Source organism: Borostomias antarcticus (genome assembly GCF_949987555.1).
Source record: "Borostomias antarcticus genome assembly, chromosome: 8".
Taxonomy (NCBI): Eukaryota; Metazoa; Chordata; class Actinopteri; order Stomiiformes; family Stomiidae; genus Borostomias; species Borostomias antarcticus.
Genome location: NC_140241.1, coordinates 3,924,402 through 3,946,901, shown reverse-complemented (window position 1 = coordinate 3,946,901; position 22,500 = coordinate 3,924,402). Strand labels below are relative to the sequence as shown.

General features: G+C 45.9%; 3 protein-coding genes across 4 annotated transcripts in view; 2 read left to right on the top strand and 1 right to left on the bottom strand.

Moving 5' to 3' along the window:
• The window catches only part of atg5 (ATG5 autophagy related 5 homolog), a 21,019-nt gene extending 10,757 nt beyond the window's left edge, over positions 1-10,262 (bottom strand). Inside the window, exons 1-7 of the mRNA XM_084442342.1 lie at positions 10,226-10,262; positions 9,617-9,770; positions 9,187-9,314; positions 8,603-8,681; positions 7,245-7,407; positions 5,343-5,437; positions 1-19 (exon numbers count right to left, since the gene is read on the bottom strand). The exon at positions 1-19 is cut by the window's left edge and continues 99 nt beyond it. Of these exons, the coding sequence (XP_084298468.1) occupies positions 1-19; positions 5,343-5,437; positions 7,245-7,407; positions 8,603-8,681; positions 9,187-9,314; positions 9,617-9,724 (592 nt within the window). The 5' untranslated portion in view covers positions 9,725-9,770; positions 10,226-10,262. The remainder of the gene's footprint in view (positions 20-5,342; positions 5,438-7,244; positions 7,408-8,602; positions 8,682-9,186; positions 9,315-9,616; positions 9,771-10,225) is intronic.
• An 878-nt stretch (positions 10,263-11,140) lies between these two features.
• Positions 11,141-14,521, top strand: dctn3 (dynactin 3 (p22)). The gene is made up of 7 exons (XM_084441923.1): positions 11,141-11,292; positions 11,630-11,714; positions 12,262-12,348; positions 13,083-13,166; positions 13,376-13,434; positions 13,601-13,660; positions 13,973-14,521. Exons 1-7 carry the CDS (start codon positions 11,191-11,193, stop codon positions 14,057-14,059), a joined length of 564 nt encoding a protein of 187 aa, XP_084298049.1. The 5' UTR covers positions 11,141-11,190; the 3' UTR covers positions 14,060-14,521.
• A 1,219-nt stretch (positions 14,522-15,740) lies between these two features.
• Positions 15,741-22,500, top strand: part of nt5c3a (5'-nucleotidase, cytosolic IIIA) — a 15,559-nt gene continuing 8,799 nt past the window's right edge. For both annotated transcript variants that reach the window (XR_014630552.1, XM_084441678.1), the window contains exon 1: positions 15,741-15,900. Coding sequence is in view for 1 of the 2 variants with exons in the window: in XM_084441678.1 (XP_084297804.1) it covers positions 15,763-15,900 (138 nt within the window). In the remaining variant the exon portion in view is untranslated. The remainder of the gene's footprint in view (positions 15,901-22,500) is intronic.

Below are 22,500 nucleotides of genomic sequence, written 5' to 3'. Positions count from 1 at the left end.
ACGGCCTGTCGCTCATCGTCTGCAGGTTAGAAATACCGCAAGCATGTTAATACATACGTGTTACATACGTGAACGTGTGGCTGCCTGTAGCGTTGAAGCATTACCAGCTCAGCGTGAGAGGAAAGTGAGAGGTGTAGCCTCCCAACCACAGACAGGGCTGGGGGGTGAATACTATTGAATGGTGGTTTAGCTGGGGGGGTGAATACTATTGAATGGTGGTTTAGCTGGGGGGTGAATACTATTGAATGGTACCTGGTTTGGGCTGGTGGGGTGAATACTATTGAATGGTGCCTGGTTTAGCTGGGGGGTGAATACTATTGAATGGTACCTGGTTTAGCTGGAGGGGTGAATAGTATTGAATGGTACCTGGTTTAGCTGGTGGGGTGAATACTATTGAATGGTACCTGGTTTAGCTGGGGGGTGAATACTATTGAATGGTACCTGGTTTAGATGGGGGGTGAATACTATTGAATGGTACCTGTTTTAGCTGGGGGGTGAATACTATCGAATGGTGGTTTAGCTGGGGGGTGAATACTATTGAATGGTACCTGGTTTAGCTGGGGGGTGAATACTATTGAATGGTACCTGGTTTGGGCTGGTGGGGTAAATACTATTGAATGGTACCTGGTTTAGCTGGGGGGGTGAATACTATTGAATGGGGCCTGGTTTAGCTGGTGGGGTGAATACTATTGAATGGGGCCTGGTTTAGCTGGTGGGGTGAATATTATTGAATGGGGCCTGGTTTAGCTGGTGGGGTGAATATTATTGAATGGGGCCTGGTTTAGCTGGTGGGGTGAATACTATTGAATGGTACCTGTTTTAGCTGGGGGGTGAATACTATTGAATGGTACCTGGTTTAGCTGGTGGGGTGAATACTATTGAATGGTACCTGGTTTAGCTGGTGGGGTGAATAGTATCGAATGGTGCCTGGTTTAGGTGGGGTGAATAGTATTGAATGGTACCTGGTTTAGGTGGGGTGAATACTATTGAATGGTACCTGGTTTAGCTGGGGGGGTGAATACTATTGAATGGTACCTGGTTTAGCTGGGGGGGTGAATACTATTGAATGGTGCCTGGTTTAGCTGGTGGGGTGAATAGTATTGAATGGTACCTGGTTTAGGTGGGGTGAATAGTATTGAATGGTACCTGGTTTAGGTGGGGTGAATACTATTGAATGGTACCTGGTTTAGGTGGGGTGAATACTATTGAATGGTGCCTGGTTTAGCTGGGGGGGTGAATACTATTGAATGGTGCCTGGTTTAGCTGGTGGGGTGAATAGTATTGAATGGTACCTGGTTTAGCTGGGGGGGTGAATACTATTGAATGGTGCCTGGTTTAGCTGGTGGGGTGAATAGTATTGAATGGTACCTGGTTTAGCTGGGGGGGTGAATACTATTGAATGGTGCCTGGTTTAGCTATGAGTATTCTGCAGCAGGTTCCACTGTTAGAAATGTAGCTCATGTATTGTAGGTCTACTCAAACTCCTCATCAATAAGAATTCTGTAAATGATCAGTCACTCACAGTCGCTTCGAATTAGAGATACAAGCTGCACAACAAATATCAATATCCATCTCCAATTCCCACTGCTTAGGCAAAATCATTTAATGACAATACGAGTTTCAAAGAGCAGATTTCTGAAACGACCTCAGATCTCCACAAGTCGAAGAGAGAAACGTTCTAGGCCAATAAAGAGTTGACACATCATAACCATGGCGGCCGCCTAGTGGTGTTACAGAACCCAAACTAACTGACCCGGGAACAGCTCATATACTCGCTCTCCTAAATGCGCTGCAGCCTCGTCCCCGTCTACGGTCACCGTTGGCACGGAGACGGCCGTTACCAGCCACTGGTCGGTGTCAATCAGGGAGACACTGAAAACCCACCGGCCTGGAGGTGACAAACGCCGAGTCCGACACACAATAGGAACTAATCATGGAGCTGTGAAAAGGAAACCGGCGCGATGGCGGCTCGGGTAACGGAGCTGTAACTAACACCGCGGGGCGCGAGGCAGGGAAGGTGGCCGCGGAGGCGCGAAGCGGCCGCTCCGGTTACCAGAAAGACTGACTCACCGGCAGGACGCGCGGCGTTCGTGCGAGATCACACCGGGAGCGCGAGCGGAGAGAGTGCGATAAGTGACAGCTACTTCGTTGCATTTTTAAAAACCGCCATCAATTATTGACGCGGGCAGCATACAAAGAGGGGGTCATGGATCCAGGGGGGCAGAAGTGATACTCTTGGACGGCGACACTTTCTTTTCAGTTGGCGTGACACCCAAGCTGGCAGCGCACCACATGGCGACACCGAGAGGAGCGGTCATTAGCAACCGTATGATAGAGAGAGGTCGGGTGAAAAGAAGACTCGCTCTCTCCAGCCCAAGAGAGCGGCGGAACTCAAACCACAGGCTAATTGTCGTCGTGGATTCAATCTGCCTAATTGACAGTAAAGCGCCGGCCGAGCGACACGAACGTCAATCAATAGTTTCCACGCAGGCGGCGCCTACTGTCCGAGAAGAGACGGCTAGGACACATTTTCCACTGAGCCCCCTCAGAGCACCTTCCATCTGTAAATTAAAATTCCTAAGTGATTTTTGAGTGTTTCTTTTTCCCGGGGCTTGAAACGAACACCGAGGTCACCCATGATTGGATTCACTCGGTGGTTTTGACGTCAGACGTCGTCTTAGTTGTTTAAGATCTAATATAAAAACATGACCTAGCCTGTCATGTTAGTCCTGTCTGGAGAAACGGACCCCTGTGCCATTGTAGACATATTTGTTTTGACATCATTTGAGAATAAGGCCTACTACATAGACTAGTTATGCCATACCCAAAGCCTTATCATGTTGGATTTGACATTACTCACAACTGTCCATACATAATTATGTTAGGGTTTGTTAGTTATAGGGTTTTGTTTGTCTGTTTGGTCACCTTCTCATCTCAGTGCCCATGACGATGATGTTAAAAGATCTGTATTCCTAGAAGGCCCAACCCATTGGGCTGCCAGGTATTGCATTCAGTATAAGTAAACAATTAGTAATGGAGGAAATAAGCATACCTGCAGTGTAACAGTGTGACCAGTCTTTTCAACAGCCCTGATAATTTTCACTTTCCGCAAGACGTTGTGCCTGTGGCACTTTGAATCATGGAGTGTCGTAATCGTTGGCGCCGGAAACAGGGTTGGGGGTAAACAGACTGGAGCGAACAGTCACTATGGCACATGTGTGTGTGTGTAATCTCTATCTCTCTCTCTCACTCACACACACACACACACACGGATCGATACAGAGAAGATAAGCATGGCCCCTGCGAAAAATGCACGCGTGCCGGTGCCCATATACTCTCACACACTCTCTCTCTCTCTCTCTCACACACACACACACACACACACACACACACACACACACACGCGCGCGCGCGCACCGAACAAGGAGTGCAGTCCAGACGGAAGTGAGCACTCTGTTATTTAGAGTCAATGTTGTCATTAATTGTGTCTTCATCAAAAGCAACACATGTCATTTAGCCTCCGCTAAAGAGCACTGTCTGTGTTCGGAGGGTTAGGGCTAGTGTTAGTGTTAGGGCTAGCGTTAGCACCCTCCAGACCGAAACACTATCATCATCTCAAGAGCTGGACGGCCCGCTCCGTCCTCCCCTCTCTCTGCCCCGTCTAGACGCCAGGCCTCCTGCTGTGCGCCGTGCGTCTGCGGTCGGAAACCACCGTCACGTCGGCCCGCTTTTATTGGCCCGGCTGAATACAATACATGTTTTTAGTTGGGAAGTGTAAAATGACTTGTTTATGGACGGAGGTTTATCTGCCTTCTGATCCGTTTTGATTGATCGGCGTTCTGTGGCGTGGGTTAAGCCTAGTAGACAGATATGTGAAGAATTGCGCACAAAATACTGCATGTGTCGACGAATTTAATTTACGGTAAAGACTGAATGAAAAACGCTGTAGTAAAACCAAACCAAACATGTGTTGGCACCAGTCATTTTTATTTCGCAAGACTTTTGAGAATCGCAACATCACAATTTAGTCATTTAGCAGACGCTTCGAAAGCGAAAGTGCCTTGCTCAAGGGCACAAGTGGCCTGGCCCGGTCTCAAACCTCTCACTCACTCACTGATCAGATACTCCAACAGCTGGTCTCTAGTAAAACCAAACTAACAACATAAGGAAGTTGGTGGATTTGTGAGTTCAGAATGGGATACCTGACGATATAGATGACATAGATGATGACGGTAGACATCTGTTCTCCGATGCCCCATTCCAAAGACACTTCCTGTGAAACTTCCTCAAACAGGACTCATCATGTTGATTGATTGCGGGGGATGGGATCTTAGCACATGTACATTTCCGTAGTTTACACACACTAATGAGTTGTAGTTCCGGACACACCCATGCTCGCACAGGCACGTTGGTTCCAGGCGGTCTGGGATGGGTACATCGTAACGTTTTCCAGACCCCCGAGGCTGAAACCGGGGCTCGTCGTGACGGTGAGGGGGTTTTCACCTGAGTCAGCCGCATGGGCCCGACGCGGGATCTCCCTAGGCTACATGTACCAACCGCAACCCAAGAACCCATCCAAATGTCAGCTCGCCTCTGAAAACACGCATCATAATGTGCGTCATGTGATCGTGGACTTGTCATCGTAATGGTGAACAGCCGGTGTGATATGGTGGTATAAGTGATTCCACAAATGTCTAACTTTGCTATAGAATGTTACAATGAGCACACAGGCGGCCCTTCACTAAATCTCTGGAGTAGAGCGCCACCTAGTGGATGGATCAGATCACTGCTCAGTCGGTAGTGTTGAAAAGAATATTGTACATCCATCAATTATACAACAGTAGTGTCATTACCTTGTTAGGAGAACTGTCCATAATTCATGTGAGCGTGACACGGCATTCGTTTTTTTTTTATCACGGGTATATGCACTCATTTAGTGTGTGTGTGTGTGTCACACTGACTTTGTCACACTGACTCACATTCAGTCTGTTCAATGTTATTCTGGTATATTCAGCATTACTTCAATGAAATGAGGTCACATGGACAGACAGAATGTGACATTCCTCCTAGAATACTATTGTAGCTGTTGATGATATTGATGTCATAATAGACTACTTAACACACTGCATTGTAAAACCCTGGGTAGCTGTAATGTAACAATGCATTTAATCAAATCAGTTCTGTGGACTTCGAACAGAGACTGTGATGTCAACTGTGACAGGAGGATGTGATGTCATGAAGAAATGATGCCATGGTGCACGAGAACTGTAACTAGCAGCTGCGACCTCACGTTCCTTTGATGACCATGTGACTAGGCGTGGTGACGTGGTGTCGGAGCTCACCAGGTATATCCTGAAGGGGATGTAGCGGAAGCCGCCCTCCTCGGTGGGGTACTCCATCAGCTTCCGGTTCATGGCCCAGAACTGGTCAAACTTATCTGAGGAAGACAGCACAACCACGTGGTCCAATGACATACGAGTACCACCCACAACACGACAACCCCACCTGGTTCAGCTTAGGAACCTGGTCAAACACGTGATCAGAGGGCATTAGGAAAATACTGGATGTAAATTCCAGTGATTCCAGTTTTCAGTCTTTACTTTATAGAATAGAATAGAATAGAATATACTTTATTGTCCCCTCAGGGAAATTTGTCTTGGACTCGTTTGCTGCACAAATCAACTCTATACATAGAAACAGAGGAGGACAACACATCACATGTCTCACATACATATACTACACACAACACGTTGTCCACAACATATTGCACATACAAATATAGCTGAGGTGAACGCAAACCATCCTTCATGGGTGTCTATAGATGGTGTCCTAACCCTGACCCTACACTGTGCATGTTCTCTAGGCAAATGAGCAGCCTTTCTGAAAGCTACATATGCTAGTTTCAAACTCCGCTACCCTCTCTTTCACTTTCAGGGCTTGGTAAACATCTCGCAGCTAATTTCTCTTCACGGCGGGGTGTTAACTGTCTTCCTCTGTTCCTTCCTGGCCTGTTTGGGGGGATTGAAACCCAAGCAAATGTTCTGGTTTTGGGGAAAGTGAGAAAATCAAATGGCATGGCAGCTCAGTTTAAGCGTTTTCATTTCAGACAGTTTCAAATCTCAATACCCAACCGACCAATGTTCGAACACTGTTGAAGAACTGACACCGAAGCTCTCCATTATGCTCTGAAGCACTTAAAAAGAAATGCAGCTTTTTATATGAATTTAAAACAATTTTATAGAGCGTTGGTGTAGGGGTTAGGGTTATGTCAGCGATAGAAGTGGAAAGAGAGATAAAAATATTTGGCACCCACACATTAAAGGGCTTTGTGTTACTACGAGTATGATCCCATAGCTCTGAAGCCAACCCCTCTATTCATTCTAGTAAATCTGGTTTCTTTCTCCGAAGCCTTCTTCGAAATTCAGGAATCCCCCAAGTAGCAAGCCCACACTTCGATATCACACCACCCACCAGGCTGCTGTCACGGACTGACATCTATCCACGGTCCAACCCACAGATCAAGAGGTCAAGGAGCTCAAGCTACTGGCTCGACTACACGGCACAGTATCGGTAGCAGGTCCCTCTCTGCTCCTCTGACCGGCCGGCTCAGCAGCGGTCTCGGTTTCTGTGGCTGTTTTGAAACGGAGAGGTGGAACTCGTAATGACGGCTCCTTTTTCCTCACCAGCTAACCTGTCGTCACGTTCTGGACGGCTCTTACTTGTATGGATGCATTAAAAGTATGCGGTGTGTACTTTTTTTCGTTCTTCACACTGTGCGTGTGTGTGTGTGTGTGTATGTGTACAGTATGTGTGTATGTGTACAGTATGTGTGTGTGTGTGTATGTGTACAGTATGTGTGTGTGTGTGTGTGTATGTGTACAGTATGTGTGTGTGTGTGTATGTGTGTGTGTGTGTATGTGTGTGCGTGTGTGTGTATGTGTACAGTATGTGTGTGTGTGTGTGTGTATGTGTGTGTGTATGTGTGTGTGTGTGTGTATGTGTGTGCGTGTATGTGTGTGTATGTGTACAGTATGTGTATGTGTGTGTGTTTGTGTACAGTATGTGTATGTGTGTGCGTGTGTGTGTACAGTATGTGTGTGTGTGTGTATGTGTGTGTGTGTGTGTGTGTGTGTATGTGTGTGTGTGTGTGTGTGTATGTGTGTGTGTGTGTGTGTATGTGTGTATGTATGTGTGTGTGTGTGTGTGTGTGTATGTGTGTGTGTGTGTGTGTGCGCGCTCCTCACCGTTCTGCAGGCCCGTCCACAGCTGTTTGTGGTCCTTCTTCTGCATGTCGTTGATGACCTGTCCCTTGTGCTTGAGAGCGTCGGCCTCCTTGATGCTGGACATGTAGTGGGCCTCGATGACGGAGTTGGAGGGACAGTGGAGCAGATCTCTCTCTGGGAAGTTCTACCAGACAGGACCACACACAGGATCACTTCTGAACACTGGCAGAGCAGGGGGGTTAAACTATACATTTATTTTTTGATTTTTGTCCCATTTTCATCCAATTTGGTAGCGAAATGACCCTGACCTAGTGCCCAAGCACCCCTTACTAACAGGATCCATCACTCAACCCCACTGGTGGTATATGCGAAGGAGAGAGACGACTCCTTGACTTTCTCAACTCACGACCGTAATTCCGACACCAGACAGGGTCGCTGTAACATGACGAACCCTCGAGCCCAGATTAAACTACCCACCCTCAGGGAGCGGTGGTCCAATAGGACAATCCCTCTGGGATGAGACCATACTGGGATCATACCGGGGTGCGAACCCCTGACCCCGGTGGGCAGCGGTCCCCTACGAGAGTCTGACGCAGTGGGAACTTGGGATTTGCGTTGTTTGGGATTTGTTTAATTGTTAATCATAGTGCACACAATAATAATAATAATAATACATTTAATTTATAAAGCACTTTTCATTACATTTCTCCATGGGGGGGGGGATCAATAGTATGCAAGTATGTATGTATCTAAAGTGCTGAAATTAACATTAGAATTTGTGAGCGCTAGGTGAACTAATCTGAGATGTATTCTACTCTGCTCCTCTCCCATCATCAGCCAAGCTAGTATCATCTCCCAGTCTCCAGACTGTCAAGCTAGTATCATCTCCCAGTCTCCAGACCGTCAAGCTAGTATCATCTCCCAGTCTCCAGACTATCAAGCTAGTATCATCTCCCAGTCTCCAGACTATCAAGCTAGTATCATCTCCCAGTCTCCAGACCGTCAAGCTAGTATCATCTCCCAGTCTCCAGACCGTCAAGCTAGTATCATCTCCCAGTCTCCAGACCGTCAAGCTAGTATCATCTCCCAGTCTGCAGACCGTCAAGATAGTATCATCTCCCAGTTCCCAGGCAATCAAGCTAGTATCATCTCCCAGTCTCCAGACAGTCAAGCTAGTATCATCTCCCAGTCTCCAGACCGTCAAGCTAGTATCATCTCCCAGTCTCCAGACCGTCAAGCTAGTATAATTTCCTAGTTCCCAAACTGCCAAGCTTGTGTCATCTCCCAGTTCCCAGGCAATCAAGCTGGTGTAATCTCCCAGTCTCCAGACCGTCAAGATAGTATAATCTCCCAGTTCCTAGGCCCTTAGTTTGCTGTACCTTGAAGTGCACAGTGATGGTCCAGGGCAGGGCGGTGTTGGCGGCATGGAGGTCAAACAGCACTCCGATGGGGTAGTGCCTGTGATGAGGTCAAGCACAGTCACATCATCACAACAGCATGGAATATTACCCACAACTCCCTCAACTTCACCATTTCACACCAGAGACTAGACGAGGCTGCCACCTTGTGGCTGAGACTGGTAAGCACATTTCACAGTGAAGACGGCTTGTTTTTATGAAAACATGATGAGTCAAGGGAGAGACTGTGTGTGTGTGTGTGTGTGTGTGTGTGTGTGTGTGTGTGTGTGTGTGTGTGTGTGCTAGCCCCTGCCCTTACACACTGAGAATCCTCCTCACTCTTCTGCCTGGCATTACATACCATTTCATTGCATGTTCATTAGTACATTCATTAGTGTTAAGTCGCTTTGGATAAAAATGACTGTAATGTAATGTACATCATTCGGGATGATTCTGTTGGTGCCACTTACACAGGCAAATCATGATGCTGTTTGTGATGTGAACCACACATGGCTTTGCATACAAGGACGGACACACACTTTCACACCTACTCCCTTCCCACACACCATTTGAGTGGAGTTCCTTCATATTCAAACCACATCTCCTCCACGTCCTCTGGCTTCATGACTTTCAGGAAGTGCTTCTTCGCCTTGTCTGTAACCAGAGTCAGGTAGCTCACCCTAGGCAACAGCAGCTGGGGACACAACAGACCACACTTTTATCTAAACTAACTGACACCAGGATGAGTGTGAATAGGATTGGTATACTGTAATTTGCTTGTGTGTTTATAGGTTCTCTGCTATAACAGAACTACGATGAGTGATGTTCACTATTGGCATGAAGCAGGTGTGTCATCGTGCATGAGGCCCTATTCCAGAGGTTTGCATGTCTGGAGATGCATGGGTCACTTGAAACACCCTGATTTACAGTATGCAATGTTAAAGTAACATTTGTGACGGTGCAGTGATGTCATGTCAGCCGAACACGAGCACGTACATAGAAAGGTTCCGGCTCTCTGTCGGTGACCTCATCCTGGTACAAAGTGAAGCAGGTAGGAATCCGACCAAACCAAACATCTCGCAACACGTCCTTGTCATCTGCCATCGTGCATTCGCTCCCAGTGGTACATAAAGGTCTTCTTTGGGACGACCTATTCGCAAAGGGAAATATGATCACGGTGTCAGTCGTTATCTGGCTCAGTCTGTCACCATGTCAGAATGATTAGAATGATTGATTGATTGATTGATTGATTGATTGACCTGTCAAAACAGTAAGATCTGCATGCCATGCATTTGTTAAGAGCAGCTTGCTAGCTAACAAGTAATAAACCATCAAGAAATGTTGAGATAGCACTAGACAACAAAACTGTCTCCTTAGTTTGGCTAACGATGGGAAGCTGCGTAACGTCTGATAGGCTAGCTCAGTTAGCCTAGCTAGCATAGCCTGCTGAGATCTGTGCTTCCCGGAAGGATAAATATGGGCTAGCTGGTTAGTTCTTCAAAAACTATTATATTAGGCGTTTGACAGGCATCGTTTGTCATGTTACAAGTCGTGCGGGTTGCTATTAACATGTCCAAGTTGTGATAAATATGGTGAAAAGCTTACTTTGTAATGCGACTGCTGTGAGCCTGGGCCGTGTGGGGAGCAGTGGGAACCTACTACTAACATATCCATGGTCCTGACAGGGATTTCACAATAAAGGTCAAGCAAAACCATGTACGTTTTGTGATCAAGTGAATAAATAAAGCTTATTTAATTGAATAAATATTAATCTGATTTAATGCTTTGCTCCCATTCAAGTAGGAAGAAAGGGAATGGCAATGAGAGAGAATGGTGTTGAAAGAAAGGGAGAAAGATGATTATCTGTATATTTACTTTTAGCTCTGCTGATTGCGTGTCATTACTTTTATCCCTTTCATTAGTTCATGCTGTACATATTGTCCAGGTGTTTGTACTTTTTAGCTTGTTTCTAGCCCAAAGAACCACAGAAACCCATAATGTTGGGCCATATTATCATTATCTTCTGCTCTAAACCATGGTGCAAATGTAATACTAAACGCGAGAACCGGTTAAATCAAAACTTTTTGACAGTTGAACGCCCATGCTCTTATTTTGAAAATAAATTGCACTTCAGGTGTCAAAACCGGATATGCTATACAAGGCTGGTGCCAAGGAAAACACTCAAGACTGTCCCCCTTCTTGCTCTGTCAACTTGTAGCCAAAGGTGGCGACATCTAGTGGATCTTAATGTGTACTGCAATGACCATTATCCCAGTTTTGAACCATAATCTCTTTATCTACACATGTCACGTAGCTGCATGTAAAACTTTGGGTTCAATCATAAACCATATGTCATGTGTCCTTTTTATACAGCATACAGCTACACCTGCATGTAAACCATGGATGTATTAGTATTAGATGTAAACTGAAAGTAGCCAAGACAAATACGCGTGTGCGTCATGGCGCGCGTCCACGCAATAAGTATGCGACGTGTATTTTGACGTACATCATTCCCCTTTTTTTCGTTGTTGTGTTGAAGGATAGTTAGCTAACGTTAACTAGATATCAAAATGGATAGAATAAGTGAAATCGATAATCTAGAAATGCGTCTCCAGACGATGGAAAAGCGCATATATGGCGAAAGAAGAGGCAGAGGAGGGAAGCCCGTGAAGGTTGGCCAGCCACACCCGTCTGAAGCTACTAGCTGTGCCTGCTCGCTATTACAACGTTGGCATAGTAGCCAGTGTAAAACGCCCTTTCTTATTTGTTAGCTAGCCATGATAATATTGTTAAGTTAATGTAAGAGACACTACCATCGTTTCTGCAAGTCAAATCACTAACTAGAGGGCAACCGTGGCTACATTTGAATGAGCTGCCATCGTCATTCTCGTTACGTAACGTAACGTTGAGACTTTTAACGTTATATTGTTGTTCTTCAGTCAGGTCTCGATAGGCGGATATCTCCATATCGATGACATATTCACACTCCACCGTCCCTCTGTTCTCTAGTGTGCTGAATCCCTCTCCAGAGTTCAGGCTGCCCTGGCCAGCACGGCCAACAAGAGAGAACGGGTCAAGATCCTGCACAAGAAGAGTGAGTCCCTCCGTGGCACAGCCATGTAGTGGTAGCACATATGTCAATCAATCAATCAATCAAAGCTTTATTTGTAGAGCGCATTTCATACGCAGAGGCAACACAATGCGCTTTACAGAGAACAAGGGAGGTGGGCAGACATCCCACCCCTACATATTCCAGAGGGAAGCAAAAAAAACAGTAATCACCCGGGGGCCAGATAAGTGAGCTGTAAAAAATGTTCCCTGACCCCTCTCAACAAGGCGATCGAGCAAGCGCCTGGAATATGTTTGTCTACCGGCTAAGAACATTTATAAAGCAATAAATAACATTAAATTACATTTTCAGAGTAAGAGAGGCTAATAACATCATAGGAGAGACATGGCAAACACTGGTGTATGTCTGTGTGTGCGTGAATGTGCCTGGGCCCAGATAGAGGCAGGGGTATGTGTAGCACACATTGTGCACATCACATCTGGACGACTGCAAAGTGACAGTACCTGTGTGATATGCTGCTGTGATGTGTGGTTGTATGAATGCAAACAGCCTGTGGCTCTCCTCTGTCCAGTTGAGGACCTGCTGAAGTATCTGGACCCCCAGTTTCCTGACCACATCGCCGTTCCTGACGCCATGAAGCTGGAGTTCATACTGGCTGGTAGGTGACCCGGAGAATAACGCCGGGCTCACACTAGAGGATTTTTGGTGTGGTTTATCCCTGATTCACCCCTCCCGACAAACGGAGGAGAAATCTGGTCTGGAGCGTTGGTCGGTACCGATGTTCAGCCCAGATGATCTTGTAATGTGAGGGGTTTACAGAACCAATCTTATACCTCCCGATCGGCTCGCAGACCCATCAGGGCGGCCCCGATAATATCAAACATGTTTGATATTTAGATTATTACGTCACTACTTTACAAGCGAGACCAGTGGTTCGTTGCTCCCTCGGGCACGATAATATCCTATAGTGTGTGATGAGCCGTTATTTTCAAATCTTCTAGTGTGTGCTCATTTGATATTCACCAGAAGAGCATCTGATAAGATTCTCCTTATGTGCATGATGCAACCCCATTTTGGAATCAGTTAGGATTTTAAAAGACCTGTAGTGTGAGCCTGGCATAATTCTCTTTTCATAAATACAAGTTGATGTGCCTTATATGTATAATAACCCAAGTGTGGTGAATTTGGTTCTGTATAATGTGCTAACATTTGTCCAAGCAGGATACTGTATGTGTGTGTGTGTGTGTGTGTGTGTGTGTGTGTGTGTGTGTGTGTACTGTGTGCGCGTGTGTGTATGTGTGTGTGGTAGCTCTATGTGTAGTGTGCGTGTGTTTAGGGTACAGTAGCTCTGTAGACATCCTGTTTTCTCAGTCCTGTCGTTCTGGCCTACAGAGGAGGACTTCCTGCTTTCCCAGGCCTCTCTTCTGGAGCGAGCCAGCAACCTGCAGACGCTCCTGGACAGCAACTACATCAGAGGTCAGTAGCATCTTTAACATACAACTCAGCGTCATTAATATCAGAACAATCATTTTCATCAACTTATGTTTGTCGCACCACCTTCCATTTTTGTGTATCTACACATGGCACCATCGACTGCTGGTTCGGTATAGTTTTGGATAGCAGTCATGAGACAAGTGTTCATACTGTCCATTGAGTGGACGTCTTTGTGACACGCTTGTCCACAGATGTACCAGAGCATGCCACCAAGCTGCAACGTCTGTCTCAGATTCACATCAAACAGCAGGTATGAAGTGCACACACACACACACACACACACATACACACACACACACCCCTGTCTGCCTGCATCGATTGGCCTCCAGTCCTCTAATGAGATTCACATAGTCCTGTTAATGACAGCTCCTTCTAGAATGTCTTTCCAATGCGTTTTTCCTGCTCCTCTCTCAAAGGACCAGACCGAGGGACAGTCCCAGGAGGTCAAGAAGCTGTTTGAAGAGTACAATAAAATGGTACGGCTTCCTTATTTTGAATTAAGACAATTTCATCATCTGAAAAAGCTCTAACCCAATGATAACATGGGAAACATCAGGGCATGGCCGTCTGTTGAAGAATGACGGCCGATGACTCATCTGGCATGGTGACTCTATACTATACCAGTGTTGTGTTGAATTTGTTTCCTCTCGTCCCTGAATATGGTTCAACTAATCAGCCAGTCATGTCTCATGCTAGCTTCTGAGAAATGGAGTGTGTCTGCTAATAGTAGGTCTGACCTCTGAACCGTGACCTCTGAACCTTGACCCCCCCGCCCCCCCCATCGGCAGATGTTCCTGCTGTCCAAGCAGTTCACCCAATGGGAGGAGACCCTGTGGAAGATGGAGGAGGCCAAGGTAGTCCGGCCAGTGGAGTAGCGGCCATGACGGTTACGATGAAGAAGATGATGGTGGCGTGATGCCATCACTCCAGTGTGTGTACTACGTGTGGCTTGTTGGAGGTAGAAGACGCCCCCCTCCCCCAGATCCGGGGTCAGACTAGTCTTTACCCCGTCCTACCGCTCACCATTAGACAGCCGAGAAACCCATCTGATCCCAGATCAGTGCTTAGGGGACGTATATTCCTCTTAACCTACAGTATGCTTTGTAATTGTTATTTATTTGCAGCTAATGAAAATGAAATCCAAGTTTATTTGTCTTACAGTATGGAGGCACTTTCATAGCTTCTTTTTTTTTTTAATCCTTGAAAACATTTATTTGACACATGCATTCCAGCCCTGCTACAGTATGTTCTGCTCCAAGCTATCACAACACCTCCTCCCCCACACTCCCTCTCTGTCTCTGTGTCTTCAGATGAGAGGAGTGTAAATTGCTCACACTACCTTCACCCTTCTTCCCTCAAAGTTCTGGTTTTAAACTGTTTTATAATCCACAACATGGACAAAAAAATGACTGCAATAAAAGTGATGATTGAACCTGAACAGTTTTTCTCTCCGCTATTGTAAAGTTGATACTATTACAGCTTGTGGTGAAGAATGTTACATAGGCATGAACAGTAAGTGGAGTCATATGAACAGAATAAAATTAATGAAATATAACTTAACACATAGATCTCTACATTGTTTCAACTGCATACTGATGTGTAACTAACCAGTAGCCTGGAGCTGAAGTGTCACGAGGCAACTGTCAGCTGCTGCTGATGAGCACGCGCTCTGTAGAAAGTAAGCATGTGTGATTATTGATGTAATGACTCAATATGCATATAACATAATCCCGCCTGACCACTGGTCGAATTCCGCAAAACTGTACATGTACAGTCCGACAGAGGCAGCTATCACATCCTCCTCTCACCCCCGCCAGATGACCCAGTATGCTGCTTTGTTGGTTCGTACCACTTTGAGAAACAAAGTAGCAATGATGACCGGTAAACACACATGCATAGATACATTTGTGATGTTTTATATTACAACCCCGCTTCCAGAGGCAGGTTCTCTTGCCAGTAAACTCAGAACAGGTTGTGTGTAAATTTTATTATTCCCCCCTCTTTCCTTTTTTTTTTTTTTTTTTTTTTTAATTCAAAGATGCAGAAATATACAAAGCAATGTATACAAAATATAACTATATATATATATATACATACACATACATATACATACATACATACACATGAACAAAACACAATACACCAGGGGAAAAGCTCATTACATAAAGACCTCAAAAGCATTACGGAGATACAAGGACTTGGAAGCCTTTTTGTTCATGGAGAATTCAATCGAATCAAAGTACAAGGACACTTCTTTTATAAACACAAGAAAAAGTGGAGTTCTTCCAGTGAACTTACATTTGTGAATATGAAATTTAGCAAGGAGAAGAATAAGATTAATAATATAGAATTCACTTTTATAGTTAAAATCTATGACCATGAAGCCAAACAAAACATTTTCAAATAAGAGTGAAAAGTTGCTATAGATATGATCAATTATGTATTCCCCCCTCTTTCCGCCCTAGTGGTATGGGCAGTGTGGTACGTAGTCAGAGCGGGACGGTAGAGGAGGAGGGGACGGTGTTGACTAACTGGCCCGCTGTTGACTAACTGGTCCTGTTTTGGGAGCGGCACAGCCATGGACAAAACCGCCGTGGTTAAAGTGGGCGCCGCGGCCAGTGCCAGTGTGTGTGCCCTCTTTGGCGGCGTGGTTCTGGCCCAGTACATGTTCGCAAAGAAGAAGAGAGCGGGGAAGAAAACACGGATCATTGAGATGGTGAGTAGACCCTGTACCTCCATGGTCGACATGTTCGTGTTCCTGGGCGTTAATGCGCAGCCGCGGATGTTCGTAAAAATAGCAGTGGATTTTTAGAGGTCAGCTAGATATTGCAGTGTCGCTAAAAGGTTAGTTTCTCAGCCATGATAGGACAAGTGCAAATCATCCTATCACGGTTTTGTTACTGAGTTATTCGTTAGCATTTCCTGTAGGAAAAGGTGTGCCTGTGCAGTCCAGTAGGCTGCAGTCTTTGGGAACTAGTTTAACAGGATGTCACAATAAACCAGTTTTACAGGAATTTAATTAATAAACTAGTGTTAAATTAATGTCACTCAATAAAGGGTGTGCTCATTGTTGGTCACAAGTCTTGTCCTCGTTGCCTACTTGCTTTCATATGCTTCACTTGAAAGCAGGCAATTTCTTTACGATGGATACACACAGTGCCATTCATTTAATTGTGCCATTTAGTGGCATATGGCGTTTATTAATAGCTATGCTCATTTCCCATTCATCTAACACGTTTGTAGGCTACACTTTGTGTACTGGCAGTGATGCCACGGCTAAGGCTAGTTCCCATACACGCAGAGGCCGATTAGAGTTAAGTAGGTCCCAAACAGGCACTTTACTATCCGTAGCCTTTGGGTGCATTCGTTTCTGTTTGTGGTGTGCACTGGAGGTGATGATCTGAATGGTGAATTTTTAATGATTCATTTGACTTATCTGCCCCTGGTGTTATAAGTAATGCTGCCCACCAGACTTTGTTGTTTGGGTCACAGATGTGTAATAACTGATAGATGGAGAGATAGACAGACAGACAGACAGACAGACAGAGACAGATAGATAGATAGATAGATAGATAGATAGATAGATAGATAGGTAGATAGATAGATAGATAGATAGATAATTTAAGGTAATTTGATCCTCATCTACATGTCCCATCATGGGTGACTAATATGTGTAATAGTGTCTAATTAAATGAAACATATCGACAACAAATAATCCGTCTTTATTTTGCCACGATGATACAACAGAACTGCATATACTGTACGTGATCTTCACATAACCTCACGTGGCCGTAAATTACATGGAATGTCATAGGCTGGACAAATTCAATAAGCAGATTTCCTATCAGGACATTAGCCTACAACACCAACCTTGTCCCGGGTGCCTCAGTCACAGTATGAGTAGAGCGGGTCGTTCAATGATCGAAGGGTCAGCGGTTCGAATCCCAGCTCCGACTGTCCACATGTCGAAGTGTCCTTGAGCAAGACACCTAACCCCAAATTGCTCCCAATGAGCAGGTTAGCATCTTGCATGGCAGCTACCGCCATTGGTGTGTGAGTGTGTGTGAATGGGTGAACGAGAGGCCATTGTGAAGCGCTTTGAGTGCTGCTATGGTGGAAAAGCGCTATATAAGTGCTATATAAATGCAGTTCATTTACCATTTACCATATATAAAACAGCCACGATTGGACTCTTAGCTCTGTGATGTCCAGTTCAATTTGCTGGGAATTGTTTTGTACTCATTCGCATTGACCACTAGGTGGCATACTAGACTCAAGATCACTCAAGACTCAAGATCTGTTTATTAGCCATGTATATGGTTCACACATACTGGGAAGTTGACTAAGGTTAAGGCATACGCTGTCATAGACGACAAAAACAGTGCAAAAAAACAGTGCAACAGGGGGAGGCACAATTACAGTATGTGTACTATATACCGAATGGGTTTAGGTGAGTGTATGTACAGTGTGTGTGTGCAGAGTGTAGTGTGGTTGGTGAGTGGTGTTATGTACAGTGAGTGCTGTGTGTGTGTGTGTGTGTGTGTGTGTGTGGGGGGGGGGGTTCATGGGAGGACACAAGCCTTGTTGGTGAGTCTGATGGCCGTCGGAAAGAAGCTGTTTCTGTGGCGACTGGACCCGGTCCCGATGTGTCCAAGAGGCCGTGACCAGGATGGGAGGGGTCGGCCAGGGTGGGAGGGGTCGGCCGCGATCTTATTGGCCCGTTTTTGGGTCCTGGAGGACTAGAACGACTTTGTAACCATACCTTCTTATAGAGAAACATTTGTGCTGGGAATACAACTTTTACTGGATATGAAAAGCTTTTAGAGACGTCTTCTTGCACCTGATTCTGTCCTTGATGCTTGTTGGACCTGCTGTCAGTGTCAGTTCAGGCCAGTTGATGAATAGCCGAATAGCAACTTATTGTTAATCCTCCCACCTAAGCACTTATTCTATTATATTATATTGCACTGTACTTTAGATTGCGATTCTTGCACTTTGCCTTCAGCACTAGATTATGCTCTTAGTCACTTGTTTTAGAAAGGAGATGCACTTCAGAGTTCTGGCGAGTAGTAGTACATTGGCTCTTCCTACGTTAAATGCAATTATTGTTAGTCGCTTTGGATAAAAGCATCTGCTAAATGACTGTAATGTAATGTAATGTAACTTGCGCCGTGATACGTGGTCTGCTTGTTAAAGTAAGAATGACACATTTTTGTAGTCCAACTAAGTACAGTCTTTGATGCTCAACACGCACCTCAAACATATTCTACACTGTATTATAGTAAAACTACAAAATTTTTGAAACATTTTTCTGGACCTCTCCTGCCATTGATAAGTGCTGTCACTTGTCACGCTTGCTCACTATGGCAACAGGTCTGAAATGTTTCCTGTTGCGGCCTGAGAGGTTATCAACAGTAGAACAGAGGTCTGTTTCCATGGGGATCTGAGGGGACTGTCACAGGCGCCATGGCGATACTGTGTTGTATGCTATAGAGCCTCTTACAGCCCATTGACTATGATTAGAACATTGCTACAATCACACAACATTACAAGTTTACCTTTCAAATGTCATGAGGAGGATTATAGTCCTGTCCCAACTCTTTACTGTAGTTTTATCACAGAAAAACACACGTGGGTTCCCAGAATGTCGTTTCTGGAGGAGTGACAGTGTCCTGGCCTGCCTAGAAGCACCCCTTTGGTTTGAAGCCTTTTCAAGTAAATACAGACATTTGTCAGCATAGTTGGAAGACTTGACTTGATACCAGACTATTTGCTGTAGGTAGGTATGTAAGTAGGTAGATAGGTAGGTAGGTTGGTAGGTTGGTAGGTAGGTAGGTAGTTAGGTAAGTAGGTAGGTAGGTAGGCAGGTAGGTAGGTAGGTAGGTAGGTATGTAGGTAGGTAGATGGGTAGGTAGGTAGGTAGGTAGGTACAGTAGGTAGGTAGGTAGGTAGGTAGGTAGGTAGATGGGTAGGTAGGTAGATAGGTAGGTAGGTAGGTAGGTAGGTAGATGGGTAGGTAGGTAGGTAGGTAGGTAGATAGGTAGGTAGGTAAGTAGGTAGGTAGGTAGGTAAGTAGGTAGATGGGTAGGTAGGTAGGTAGACCTACTTTATTGATCCAGGGAGGGAAATTGCTTCAGCAGCAGTATACAAAGGACACATTTTTTATTGATCCTTTGCTCTTAAGAGATTGTTGTCTCTAGTTAGGTATTCATTCAATATAATCGCTTGAATTGATCTATTCACCCAAGAGTACCTCTCCATTTCTGTCACATGTTCAGGTACAGATTGTCATTCAGCTACTGCTGCTATCTTCAGCCCTGCCTTTCACACTGGGAGATAGTGGGTTGAATGGGAGGACTAGGTCACAGTTTGTAATACAACTGACATAGGCAGGTTCGTGCTGCAGTCTCCAGTGTGCCCTCATTCACCTTTGACCCCCGGTGACCTGGAGTGGGGTTGTGACAGAGATGTTTCACCTCTGCCAGGGCAAACCTGTGGTTGAGAGGAATGTGACACTAGTAATCTGACAGCTGTTGGAAGAATACCACGATTGATTATAGGAGCTCTAGTATTCTTAAAGCTTTTTGTCTAATTTTGGGTCTGGTGTGGCTTTATGGAATGGCTGTCAGTGCAACATGTTGTATTAGTAGCCTAATCCATACTCGGTACTGTACTCTACTGTATCTGAAGCACTATGCAGTTATTCGTTGGCTGTACAGAGAAACCCTTCCGTATTTTTGTGGCTGAGTTGGAAGTAAGACAAACAACACATTGGTTATGCTGCCCTAGTTCACCGAGCGTCTCAATGGGCGTGGCAAGCCGGTTCTGTAGATGTAACATTTCACCTTTGCTAAGAGACTGAACAGGCATATCCAGCATATCTCTGCGGTAGAGAGGTTGTATTTCTGTTGTTTTTCTGACCTACATATCACAACTCTTACATCAAGAATGTTACAAGGCTGGAGTCGTCCCCATACTAAGACATCCGAGGGGAACGAGGGCTTTTAGAACAGACTTTGTCAGCTCATCTGTCCCACGAGATGTACTACCAGAGCTCACCACTTGGGGCGCTAGCCAACGCTACTTTTCCCCATTGCCAAAACAAACAAACATGGAGTTTAGAGCTTAAGGATCTTCCTTGCTTGTTTGGTCCTCGTTCTACATGCTAGGATTGTCATTGGTTAGTGTAGAGATGAGGAGCATTGTCGGTAGTTTTATTTTTTTTCATAGGTAGTCGTAGATTTCACAGGACAAATGAGATGTTTTTGCCGAGGTAGGCCAGTTCAATCATGTTGGGTAGATAGTGTACTGCAGGGCATCATGGACAGTGTTCCCCACCCTCTACCTGTCTCTCTCTTTGTATCTCTCTTTGAGGCACAATTATCTCGAGAACTGGCCGATGTATGAATTTGACATTTGGCAGATGTATTGCTCAGGACCCTAGGCCATGCAGTGTCACCTGTGAATGGTGATGAATGATTAATTTGACTTATCGGCCCCTGGTGTTATGAGTAATGCTCACGTGCAGCCCACCAGACTTTGTTGTGTGGGTCACAGATGTAATCACTGATATTAGATAGATAGATAATTAGATAGATAGATCAAAATGGTAATAATAGAGGAAAACTTAAATAATGCATAGCACTATTATTATTGCTATTATTATTTAGCTGTGCCTGTCTTTGTTCTACTATTAAAGGTAGTAGCACTGAAGATGAACTCCATCAGTCAAGTGACAGCACCGGAACGCGGTAGATTGTACGGATACGGTTGTCTCATTGGCTGGTGGCCGTGGTCTCATTGAGGTGAAATGTGATTGGTTGTCCTGGTTGGAGGGTTGTGGTATGACAGCCTGTGGCGGGGGAGATAGGGTTTCTCATGTCCCAGCATGCTTTGTGGACTGTCAGTTCTGGCCTTGGTGAGCAGATCACAGCAAATCAAGGCTCTTTGTTGCTCAGTTGAATGTTGTACAAAGGTTTGAACATAACGTTGGATTTTAGTTGAACCCACGCAGGGGTGGGACATTATGGAATTATTCTGAAGTGGATATGATGCTGACCAGGCCATGGTGCATCACTGGCCAATGGAAGACCTAATGCACATAGTCACATGCTGTGACTTCAAACAGTCTCTGTTTCTGACTGACCTTTGTAAAATAACCAGATACAACCTCGTCTCTCCATTGGTGGAGAGCAGAGTGAGTGAACCGTGACCCCGTGACCCTAGGCATTCCAGAGCCGAACAGTGTGGGGGAAGGAGGGGTCCTGTGATGTGTGTGCTCAGCATCAGTTGAGAAACAGTAAATTAGGCCGTCTAGAGGGGGGGGGTTTAGAGAGGGGGGGGGGTTTAGAGAGGGGGGGTTTAGAGAGGGGGGGGGGTTAGAGAGGAGGGGGTTTAGAGAGGAGGGGGTTTAGAGAGGAGGGGTTTTAGAGAGGAGGGGGTTTAGAGAGGAGGGGGGTTTAGAGAGGAGGGGGTTTAGAGAGGGGGGGTTTAGAGAGGTGGGAGGGGGTTAAGAGAGGACGGGGTTTAGAGAGGGGGGGGGGTTTAGAGAGGGGGGGGGGTTAGAGAGGGGGGGGGGGTTAGAGAGGTGGGGGGGTTAGAGAGGAGGAGGTTTAGAGAGGTGGGGGTTTAGAGAGGGGGGGGGTTTAGAGAGGAGGGGGTTTAGAGAGGGGGGGTTTAGAGAGGTGGGAGGGGGTTAAGAGAGGACGGGGTTTAGAGAGGGGGGGGGGTTTAGAGAGGAGGGGGTTTAGAGAGGGGGGGGGTTAGAGAGGTGGGGGTTTAGAGAGGGGGGGGTTTAGAGAGGAGGGGGTTTAGAGAGGTGGGGGTTTAGAGAGGGGGGGGGTTTAGAGAGGAGGGGGTTTAGAGAGGGGGGGGTTTAGAGAGGTGGGGGGGTTTAGAGAGGAGGGGGTTTAGAGAGGAGGGGGTTTAGAGAGGAGGAGGTTTAGAGAGGGGGGGGTTTAGAGAGGAGGGGGTTTAGAGAGGTGGGGGTTTAGAGAGGGGGGGGGTTTAGAGAGGGGGGGGTTTAGAGAGGGGGGGTTTTAGAGAGGAGGGGGTTTAGAGAGGGGGGTTTAGAGAGGGGGGGGTTTAGAGAGGAGGGAGGTTTAGAGAGGAGTGGGTTTAGAGAGGAGGGGGGTTTAGAGAGGGGGGGGGTTTAGAGAGGAGTGGGTTTAGAGAGGGGGGGGGTTTAGAGAGGGGGGGTTTTAGAGAGGAGGGGGTTTAGAGAGGAGTGGGTTTAGAGAGGGGGGGGGTTTAGAGAGGGGGGGGTTTAGAGAGGAGGAGGTTTAGAGAGGAGGGGGGTTTAGAGAGGGGGGGTTTT